General features: G+C 50.5%; 2 protein-coding genes across 2 annotated transcripts; both read right to left on the bottom strand.

The window, feature by feature from the left end:
- Positions 1 to 890: 890 nt before the first annotated feature.
- On the bottom strand, positions 891 to 2,574 carry LOC129393718 (proline-rich protein 20E). The gene is made up of 2 exons (XM_055097184.1): positions 2,523 to 2,574; positions 891 to 1,504 (listed from the first exon to the last, which is right to left on the bottom strand). Exons 1-2 carry the CDS (start codon positions 2,572 to 2,574, stop codon positions 891 to 893), a joined length of 666 nt encoding a protein of 221 aa, XP_054953159.1.
- A 4,871-nt stretch (positions 2,575 to 7,445) lies between these two features.
- Positions 7,446 to 9,129, bottom strand: LOC129393712 (proline-rich protein 20E). The gene is made up of 2 exons (XM_055097178.1): positions 9,078 to 9,129; positions 7,446 to 8,059 (listed from the first exon to the last, which is right to left on the bottom strand). The coding sequence occupies exons 1-2, from the start codon at positions 9,127 to 9,129 to the stop codon at positions 7,446 to 7,448; spliced, it is 666 nt and encodes a 221-aa protein (XP_054953153.1).
- Positions 9,130 to 10,901: the final 1,772 nt, after the last annotated feature.

Raw genomic sequence — 10,901 nt, 5'->3', positions numbered from 1 at the left:
AATAAGAGGCTACTTAATAAAATACAAAATACAAAAATTCATAATACAACATTTATCAAACTCTGAAAAGATGGGAACTAACTCAACTTAAACATCTATGAGAAACTTAGAGCAAACATCTTGGTTAATGGTGAAACATTTAAAATATTCCCATTAAAGCCAGGAGGAAGCCAAGGACACTGCCGTCAAATTACTGATTCCTCATTTAGCGGTTCCAGTGAGTCATGCACTCTCCTTGTTTCCGTTAGCCTCCCTCCCACCACCCCGACACCTTTTGTCTGATTCATCAAATGTCCTTTGATCCACTTTTTCCTCAATCTGTTTGAAATTTTACCTTCTATTCCAATTCATTTAGTGGTTCCCAAAGGGTACCCACGTTGAGACTTAAAAATGTGTCAGTCTAGAGATTTATCGCTCTTATATTCAGCCAGTCTATCGTCTCCAGGCACTAGACAAGAACTGTAGTAACTTCTAGCTCCTTCTGAATTTTCGCATGCCCCACATGTCTATATGAGTGTCTTCTGGAATTTTAATTCTAGGTCATCAATCCTTTTTCCAGAATCGTACTCCTCTGGACTTAAGTATACAGTTTCCTAATTTCCATGCTTACTGATCCTTGTTGCATCCCACTTCCTCCCGGTCGTCTGGTTTGGCTCTTTCTTGGCTGAAACACGTGACGTGTACTTTCACTGTACATGACAGTTCCATTCCAATCGCCTTGTACAGAAAGGGGGTTTGGCAGCTTGCATATTGTAAGTTGCGTACTCTAAGTTCAGGGGAAGCTCAGGCTTCAGGTCCAGTCGGGGGAGGAGTGGAGCAGAAGTGGGGCTGGGGGGAACGTCCGGGTGGAAGAAAGGGAGGCTGGGAACAACGTGGGTGGCGGATAGTGGTCAATATGCAATGTCGGTGAGGAACACTGGGACCCCTTGCACATAGGTGCCGTGGGGGGTTTGAATGACTTGTAAAACAGCTGAGTCACCCAGAGCCCTAAACCCGATGCAGGGATAGAGGGTCAACGCGGGTTGCCAGTCAACAGCCTGAGGCCCAGGAGCAGTGGGCGGCTCCTGAAACCCCAGCTCAGGTTGCGCCACGTCGGGGCCAGGGCCTTCCTGCACAGTTCCAGGCAGAGGACCTGTTTCAGAAAGAGAGAAGGCTGCGGTCTCCGTGATTTCCGGTTCCCCCTGGTGGCCTGGCTCTCCATGGTGGTCCAGTGGGATGTGCACGTCCGGTCCCATCACGCCTTCTGCCCCCTGTCTCTGGCCAGCGTCCCCGCGGGGCCCAGCCCTTCTGCCACGGCCTCGCCCTGGCCGCCGGCTTCCTCCCCGGCGCCGGCCTCTCTCTGCAGGACGGGGTGACTCTGGGCGAGCTGGGGGCTGCCATCTGAAGGGTTTCACGTAAGCGATGGGTTTTGCGGGTTGGGCTGGCTGTGCGGGCCCATCTGCTTCCACGGAGTCTTCAGGGTCCGCAACACAGCAGCCTGGCTCTGGAGGAGGCCCACCTGAGGCTAAAAGAGAAGCAGAGCGTGAGCAGAGAGAGATAGAAGGAATTTTACCCATCAAGCAGTTATAGGATACTTTTAAAAATAAATACTCAGAGAAAAGAGGGATTTTTGAAGTTAAAATTGTCAGAGAAGAAACAAAACTCTCCATGGAAATTGGAGAATGAAGTTGAGAAGATCTCCCACAGAACAAAGCAAAAACCTAAAAGGATGGAAAGAAGGATGAAATATAAGAGAATTAGAGGTATGTTGTGGCTGAGACATTTCACCACAAAATTTCAGAGTGCTGAGGAAAAAGAGAAGATTCTAAAAGATTGTAGGGAGCGGGAGACAGAGAAAGGAAAAGTCACATGGAAAGGGCTAGGATTCCACATGTCTCAAAAATCAGACATCTCAAAAGCAGCAGTTCAGTCTAGAACATAACAGAAAATGTCTTCGAAATTTCAAGGGAAATGAATTTCCCACCTAAAGTGTCCTGTCCAACCAAAGTTTCACTAAAGAATCTGGGAGGGGAGAATGAAGATGTTTCAGACCAGCAAGATGTTAAAGAATTTGCTTTCAGTGGATGCTTTATTGTTCTGCATCTGTCAAACTAGACAAGATTAAAAGATTTAGGACACTCAGCGTAGGAAGGGAAATGTTTTGGAGAACAACGTGGCAACAGCCGTAAAATTCCAACTCCTCCGGGAAAGAACAAGGTGGAAGTACCGGTTTATCATAGATCAAGACGTAGCGTGAGGACTCGCTCTGCTACGGACAAACAGTAATACAAAACGAAACAGAAGGAAACAGCGACAACAACAGCAAATCTCAGATTTGGGAAATGGGATTACAGTTCGAAAGAGGGAAGGGAATTTGCCAGAGGATGTGGAACCTGGGAGCTGACTTCCAACAACCAGCCCAGGTTGAGGCAGGCTAGGAGAAGGTGAAACAGAGAATGCTCGATTGAGTTTGAATTCAAACAATTGGGGAAGAATTGGGGAACAAACGAAATTAAAAAGAGAGTGGCAGGCGTTTGATGTACCTTGATTAGGGGCCATGGAGCGAAGTCGCTTCGAAGGCCTTGGTTCCTCCATGAGCAATCGGCGGGAGGGGCTGGGGAGAAAAACAAGAGAGCAAGAACGGATTTAGGAAGACAGAGGTGACAAGGCAGGGGGATGGCCGTGGCCTTTCTAGGGGAATGAGGATTCTGTCCCCAGCTGCACCCACCCAAGATCTGTCCACCCCTCCGGGACTCCCAGACACACACCTGATCTTCCCACAGCTGGCTCCGGAGATCTGAAAATTAGGAGACTCTTCGACGAAGAGAGGCCCGAGGAGTCGGAGGTGTCCACAGGTTCACCGCTGTAGCTCTGAGGTAGTCCACCCGCAGCCAGGGAGTCTGGAGGGAGCACGCAGCAGGTTCTGGCTCCGAGCCCAGCAGAAAGCCGACTGCTGGAGGCCGAGCGCGGTCCCTCTTATATGGCAGCAAGGCAGTCGCGTAAGGGACAGGCGTCGTCAGAGGGGGGCCGGCTGGGGCGGGCCTGGCTGGGCTTGCGAGGCGCATTGGGCCAGTCCCCTGCCAGTCAAATGGGGCCCTTCTGAGATGCCGCCATTTCTAGACGCCCGTGGTTGATTGATTAATCTAATCATCGAGGGACAAAATGCATAATGGCCTTTGAGTGTCAGCACAATGGGGTGTGGTGCCCGGAAAGCGGCTGATAGGAAGATGCGATTAGCTTAGATCTGAGCACGGTGAAGGAAAGCATCCAAAGGGGGGATATCTGGGCTGAAATCTGGAACATAAAATTTGAAATTAGTCAACCTGAACCGGGTTGGGAGAGGCAGGGAGAAAGGAAAGGGAGTGAAGAGGGTGTGCTGAGGCCCGGACTGGAAGGGAGCCCGGCACATTCTGGCAATGGACCGGAGGCCAAGTCCAGGCCCAGAGGTGGTGCGAGGTGGAGGCAGGGTCCGCGCAGGAGCTGGTCTTGTTCCAAGGCAGCGGAAAACCGTGGAACGGTGTCCGGCAGCGGGTTAACATTTCAGAAACGACCAGCCTGGCTGTGAAGGAGCGCCAACCCAGGGTCCGCAGAATTAAGTCAGGAGAGGCAAGAAGGCTATTGCAGCCCTCGGGGTTGGGCGCAGGGTGCTGTTAGACTGAGACTGAGGGAGGTAGAGGAGGAGAAAGTTCCCTGGTGGGAGAGAAATTTCCCAGAGAAAGCCAGACCCAGTGTGGACAGCCCTTGAGGAAGAGACTGCGGCCTTGGTAGCCCGCCCGTTCATTCAGGCAGAGGTGGACCGAGAACCTGCTCTGAATGGGAAGTTGCGGAGCTTGGCTTGCGCACATCTGGCTGAAGGGGCTTTTGAACTGCCAAGTGAGGTTGTCAGGTGGCCTTTTGTAAAAAGAGTCGAGCTCAGCGCGATGGCGACGGGGCTGGAGATGCGTGTGAGACCCACACCACTGGCTTTTATTGCTGTGGCTGCACACACGGGTGGAGGAAGACAGCGGGAAACACAGCAGGACACTGGAGGGGAATCCCGCAGTGGGTTATTTGGTTGGTTTGCATCCTTGTTTTTTTTTTTTTTTTTTTACAGAGACGGGTTGTCGCTCTGTAGCCCAGGCTGGAGTGCAGCGGTGCCATCTCGGCTCGCTGCGGCTACTTGGGGGGCTGAGATAGGAGAATCAGTTCAAGTGATTCTCCTGTCTCGGCCTCCGGAGTAGCTGGACTACAGGTGAGCGCCACCACATCGGGACAATTTTCGGATTTTTTGGAGAGACGAGGTTTCGCTATGTGCCCAGGCTTGTTTGGAAGGCCTGAGCTCAAGCCGTCCTTCCCGCTCAACCTCCCGAGTAGCTGGGACCCCAGGCGCAAGCCACCATGCCGGGCCAATTATTTTTTTGGGTTGTATTTGTTGTTGAAGTGAGGTTTTGCTATGTTTTCACCTCACATACCTTTTCTGTCCCAAGACCCCATCCAGGGTACCACCTTACAATTCGTCACGGTTCCCCTTGGCTGCGACGGTTTCTCACACTTGCCTTGTTTTTGATGACCTTGACACTTGGAATACTGATCAGATATATTGTGGGATGTCCCCTCCTGAAGTTCGTGTGATGTATTCCTTGTGATCTGACTGGAATTATATGTTTTTGTAAGGAAGATTGCAGCGGGAAAGCGCCATTCCCATCCCATCCTGTCTACAGTACACACCATCAAGCCGGCTTATCACTGCTGCTATTAGTCCTGGTCACCTGGCTGGGGCAGTGTTGATTAGGTTTCTCCACCATCAAGTGATTTTCCCACCTCTTTCTCTACTGTACTTTTTGGAAGTCGCTACCTGGGGCCTATACTTAAATAAAAGGGAAGTTTTGCTTTATCTCCGTGCGGGGGAAGAGCTACCGAAATTCTGTGGAGTTCTCCTGTGTGGAGGATTTTCCCATTCTCCCCCACATGGTTGTTGATTTAGTCACTTATTTATATCCGTATGGACTCATGGACACCTATTGTATGCTTTGGTTTACACTCCAATACTTCAGGGGATGAATTATTTAATAATTGAACTAATTATTTTGTCAAATATATGACTCAACTATTTAATTATTAATTATTTAGTTAATTACTTTGTTACTGAGTGTCGCCAGCTTTGGCCACCGGGAGCTCCCTTAGTTGGCTTGCGTGTCCCTTTGTCAACCTCCCATCGCTGTGGCTTTTGGTTTTGTTTGGTTTTGGGCGGCTCCTTTCTCCCTGGCACCACAGGATGCTCCATGCTTATTTGCATATTCTCATCCTGATTGGGATTTCGTGTGCTCACTGACCAAACCCATAGATTCTTCTGTGAAGTTTCTCTTCAAAACGTTTATCTTTCTTATTGGGATAACTTCTCTCTCTCTTTTGTCCATTTTGAGACAAAGTTTTGCTCCCGTCACCCAGGCTGGAGTGCAATAGCATGATCTCGGATCACTGCAATGGCGCAATCTGGGCTCACTGCAACCTCCGCCTCCTGGGTTCAAAGGATTCTCCCGCCTCAGACTCCTGAGCAGCTGGGACTACAGTGGCCCACCACCATGCCTGGCTAATTTTTCTATTTTTATGAGGGCGAGACATGAGAATCGCTTCAATCCCGGGAATGGAGTTCTCAGTGAGCCGAAGCCACCGCGCTCCAGCGTGGGTGAAAGAGTGAGAGTCTGTTTCAAAATAAATAAATAAATAAATAAATGAATAAATAAACCCGGAGGAATTACCAAGGGGTCTTGGTGCCTGCCTGCAGTCTGAGCTACTTGGCAACCTGATGTTGGAGGATCACCTGAGCTGAGGAGGTGCGGGCTGCAGTGAGCTGTGATTGCACCACTGCACTCCAGCCTGGATGACTGAATGAGACCCTGTCTTACTCCACGTACACATGTTTAGTGAAGCATTCTGGTGGTGGAAATGTCCTGGAAGTGGCGTATCAGCAGACCGCCACCTGCGGAATGTAAAACCTGTGCCTCTTTCCAGACAGATATACAGCAGGAAGAGAGTGGCACATGTGCGTGGGATGACTGCAAGGGGGCTTTCTGGCTTATGGATGACAGACCCCAATGGCAAGCCAAGAAGCAGCTCCCACTGCACAGTGCTCATTGTGATCCATGCCATGCTTCAATACGAAGTCGCCTGTTCCTAGTTTGGAGACGCACGGACTCCACAGAGGCTGTGCTCCTGACCACACCTGTGTTGCCTGCCTGGACCTTATAGTCACTTCAGCAGGACCCCTGGCACATGGCACGCCAGGTGTTTGTAAAAGCGAGCCACAAACGATGCTCTTAATGTGTACGTTTGTTGGTGTAGACTTGTGTGACTATGGGGAGAGATGCGATATGAATGGAGAACAGAGACTGGAGCCATTTTTCTACCTTCCTTTCTGCTTTTAGTAAACACATTTTATATTTGCGATTTGTGAAAGTTTAGTGAAAGAACTGTTGTATAAAATAAGTCCGAAGAGAACGGTTTATTTAGAAGGATTGAATACACAAGAGAAAAATCTTTGATGTAAAAAGTTATCTGTATTTTATTTGGACGTTTACAAAGGAGTGAAAACCAGCCAATAAGAGGCTACTTAATAAAATACAAAATACAAAAATTCATAATACAACATTTATCAAACTCTGAAAAGATGGGAACTAACTCAACTTAAACATCTATGAGAAACTTAGAGCAAACATCTTGGTTAATGGTGAAACATTTAAAATATTCCCATTAAAGCCAGGAGGAAGCCAAGGACACTGCCGTCAAATTACTGATTCCTCATTTAGCGGTTCCAGTGAGTCATGCACTCTCCTTGTTTCCGTTAGCCTCCCTCCCACCACCCCGACACCTTTTGTCTGATTCATCAAATGTCCTTTGATCCACTTTTTCCTCAATCTGTTTGAAATTTTACCTTCTATTCCAATTCATTTAGTGGTTCCCAAAGGGTACCCACGTTGAGACTTAAAAATGTGTCAGTCTAGAGATTTATCGCTCTTATATTCAGCCAGTCTATCGTCTCCAGGCACTAGACAAGAACTGTAGTAACTTCTAGCTCCTTCTGAATTTTCGCATGCCCCACATGTCTATATGAGTGTCTTCTGGAATTTTAATTCTAGGTCATCAATCCTTTTTCCAGAATCGTACTCCTCTGGACTTAAGAATACAGTTTCCTAATTTCCATGCTTACTGATCCTTGTTGCATCCCACTTCCTCCCGGTCGTCTGGTTTGGCTCTTTCTTGGCTGAAACACGTGACGTGTACTTTCACTGTACATGACAGTTCCATTCCAATCGCCTTGTACAGAAAGGGGGTTTGGCAGCTTGCATATTGTAAGTTGCGTACTCTAAGTTCAGGGGAAGCTCAGGCTTCAGGTCCAGTCGGGGGAGGAGTGGAGCAGAAGTGGGGCTGGGGGGAACGTCCAGGTGGAAGAAAGGGAGGCTGGGAACAACGTGGGTGGCGGATAGTGGTCAATATGCAATGTCGGTGAGGAACACTGGGACCCCTTGCACATAGGTGCCGTGGGGGGTTTGAATGACTTGTAAAACAGCTGAGTCACCCAGAGCCCTAAACCCGATGCAGGGATAGAGGGTCAACGCGGGTTGCCAGTCAACAGCCTGAGGCCCAGGAGCAGTGGGCGGCTCCTGAAACCCCAGCTCAGGTTGCGCCACGTCGGGGCCAGGGCCTTCCTGCACAGTTCCAGGCAGAGGACCTGTTTCAGAAAGAGAGAAGGCTGCGGTCTCCGTGATTTCCGGTTCCCCCTGGTGGCCTGGCTCTCCATGGTGGTCCAGTGGGATGTGCACGTCCGGTCCCATCACGCCTTCTGCCCCCTGTCTCTGGCCAGCGTCCCCGCGGGGCCCAGCCCTTCTGCCACGGCCTCGCCCTGGCCGCCGGCTTCCTCCCCGGCGCCGGCCTCTCTCTGCAGGACGGGGTGACTCTGGGCGAGCTGGGGGCTGCCATCTGAAGGGTTTCACGTAAGCGATGGGTTTTGCGGGTTGGGCTGGCTGTGCGGGCCCATCTGCTTCCACGGAGTCTTCAGGGTCCGCAACACAGCAGCCTGGCTCTGGAGGAGGCCCACCTGAGGCTAAAAGAGAAGCAGAGCGTGAGCAGAGAGAGATAGAAGGAATTTTACCCATCAAGCAGTTATAGGATACTTTTAAAAATAAATACTCAGAGAAAAGAGGGATTTTTGAAGTTAAAATTGTCAGAGAAGAAACAAAACTCTCCATGGAAATTGGAGAATGAAGTTGAGAAGATCTCCCACAGAACAAAGCAAAAACCTAAAAGGATGGAAAGAAGGATGAAATATAAGAGAATTAGAGGTATGTTGTGGCTGAGACATTTCACCACAAAATTTCAGAGTGCTGAGGAAAAAGAGAAGATTCTAAAAGATTGTAGGGAGCGGGAGACAGAGAAAGGAAAAGTCACATGGAAAGGGCTAGGATTCCACATGTCTCAAAAATCAGACATCTCAAAAGCAGCAGTTCAGTCTAGAACATAACAGAAAATGTCTTCGAAATTTCAAGGGAAATGAATTTCCCACCTAAAGTGTCCTGTCCAACCAAAGTTTCACTAAAGAATCTGGGAGGGGAGAATGAAGATGTTTCAGACCAGCAAGATGTTAAAGAATTTGCTTTCAGTGGATGCTTTATTGTTCTGCATCTGTCAAACTAGACAAGATTAAAAGATTTAGGACACTCAGCGTAGGAAGGGAAATGTTTTGGAGAACAACGTGGCAACAGCCGTAAAATTCCAACTCCTCCGGGAAAGAACAAGGTGGAAGTACCGGTTTATCATAGATCAAGACGTAGCGTGAGGACTCGCTCTGCTACGGACAAACAGTAATACAAAACGAAACAGAAGGAAACAGCGACAACAACAGCAAATCTCAGATTTGGGAAATGGGATTACAGTTCGAAAGAGGGAAGGGAATTTGCCAGAGGATGTGGAACCTGGGAGCTGACTTCCAACAACCAGCCCAGGTTGAGGCAGGCTAGGAGAAGGTGAAACAGAGAATGCTCGATTGAGTTTGAATTCAAACAATTGGGGAAGAATTGGGGAACAAACGAAATTAAAAAGAGAGTGGCAGGCGTTTGATGTACCTTGATTAGGGGCCATGGAGCGAAGTCGCTTCGAAGGCCTTGGTTCCTCCATGAGCAATCGGCGGGAGGGGCTGGGGAGAAAAACAAGAGAGCAAGAACGGATTTAGGAAGACAGAGGTGACAAGGCAGGGGGATGGCCGTGGCCTTTCTAGGGGAATGAGGATTCTGTCCCCAGCTGCACCCACCCAAGATCTGTCCACCCCTCCGGGACTCCCAGACACACACCTGATCTTCCCACAGCTGGCTCCGGAGATCTGAAAATTAGGAGACTCTTCGACGAAGAGAGGCCCGAGGAGTCGGAGGTGTCCACAGGTTCACCGCTGTAGCTCTGAGGTAGTCCACCCGCAGCCAGGGAGTCTGGAGGGAGCACGCAGCAGGTTCTGGCTCCGAGCCCAGCAGAAAGCCGACTGCTGGAGGCCGAGCGCGGTCCCTCTTATATGGCAGCAAGGCAGTCGCGTAAGGGACAGGCGTGGTCAGAGGGGGGCCGGCTGGGGCGGGCCTGGCTGGGCTTGCGAGGCGCATTGGGCCAGTCCCCTGCCAGTCAAATGGGGCCCTTCTGAGATGCCGCCATTTCTAGACGCCCGTGGTTGATTGATTAATCTAATCATCGAGGGACAAAATGCATAATGGCCTTTGAGTGTCAGCACAATGGGGTGTGGTGCCCGGAAAGCGGCTGATAGGAAGATGCGATTAGCTTAGATCTGAGCACGGTGAAGGAAAGCATCCAAAGGGGGGATATCTGGGCTGAAATCTGGAACATAAAATTTGAAATTAGTCAACCTGAACCGGGTTGGGAGAGGCAGGGAGAAAGGAAAGGGAGTGAAGAGGGTGTGCTGAGGCCCGGACTGGAAGGGAGCCCGGCACATTCTGGCAATGGACCGGAGGCCAAGTCCAGGCCCAGAGGTGGTGCGAGGTGGAGGCAGGGTCCGCGCAGGAGCTGGTCTTGTTCCAAGGCAGCGGAAAACCGTGGAACGGTGTCCGGCAGCGGGTTAACATTTCAGAAACGACCAGCCTGGCTGTGAAGGAGCGCCAACCCAGGGTCCGCAGAATTAAGTCAGGAGAGGCAAGAAGGCTATTGCAGCCCTCGGGGTTGGGCGCAGGGTGCTGTTAGACTGAGACTGAGGGAGGTAGAGGAGGAGAAAGTTCCCTGGTGGGAGAGAAATTTCCCAGAGAAAGCCAGACCCAGTGTGGACAGCCCTTGAGGAAGAGACTGCGGCCTTGGTAGCCCGCCCGTTCATTCAGGCAGAGGTGGACCGAGAACCTGCTCTGAATGGGAAGTTGCGGAGCTTGGCTTGCGCACATCTGGCTGAAGGGGCTTTTGAACTGCCAAGTGAGGTTGTCAGGTGGCCTTTTGTAAAAAGAGTCGAGCTCAGCGCGATGGCGACGGGGCTGGAGATGCGTGTGAGACCCACACCACTGGCTTTTATTGCTGTGGCCGCACACACGGGTGGAGGAAGACAGCGGGAAACACAGCAGGACACTGGAGGGGAATCCCGCAGTGGGTTATTTGGTTGGTTTGCATCCTTGTTTTTTTTTTTTTTTTACAGTGACGGGTTGTCGCTCTGTAGCCCAGGCTGGAGTGCAGCGGTGCCATCTCGGCTCGCTGCGGCTACTTGGGGGGCTGAGATAGGAGAATCAGTTCAAGTGATTCTCCTGTCTCGGCCTCCGGAGTAGCTGGACTACAGGTGAGCGCCACCACATCGGGACAATTTTCGGATTTTTTGGAGAGACGAGGTTTCGCTCTGTGCCCAGGCTTGTTTGGAAGGCCTGAGCTCAAGCCGTCCTTCCCGCTCAACCTCCCGAGTAGCTGGGACCCCAGGCGCA

This window comes from Pan paniscus, chromosome 14 (assembly GCF_029289425.2).
Source record: "Pan paniscus chromosome 14, NHGRI_mPanPan1-v2.0_pri, whole genome shotgun sequence".
In the NCBI taxonomy this organism is placed as follows: Eukaryota; Metazoa; Chordata; class Mammalia; order Primates; family Hominidae; genus Pan; species Pan paniscus.
This window is presented reverse-complemented; position numbering and strand designations above follow the sequence as displayed.

What these genes read in the sequence shown, in the direction of transcription:
- LOC129393718 (XM_055097184.1), bottom strand. Translation starts at nt 2,574, where the DNA reads ATGGAGGAACCAAGGCCTTCGAAGCGACTTCGCTCCATGGCCCCTAAT. An exon ending in CTCCATGGCCCCTAATCAAG is followed by an intron (nt 1,505 to 2,522) that starts GTACATCAAACG and finishes CTTCTCTTTTAG; the next exon opens with CCTCAGGTGGGCCTCCTCCA.
- LOC129393712 (XM_055097178.1), bottom strand. Translation starts at nt 9,129, where the DNA reads ATGGAGGAACCAAGGCCTTCGAAGCGACTTCGCTCCATGGCCCCTAAT. An exon ending in CTCCATGGCCCCTAATCAAG is followed by an intron (nt 8,060 to 9,077) that starts GTACATCAAACG and finishes CTTCTCTTTTAG; the next exon opens with CCTCAGGTGGGCCTCCTCCA.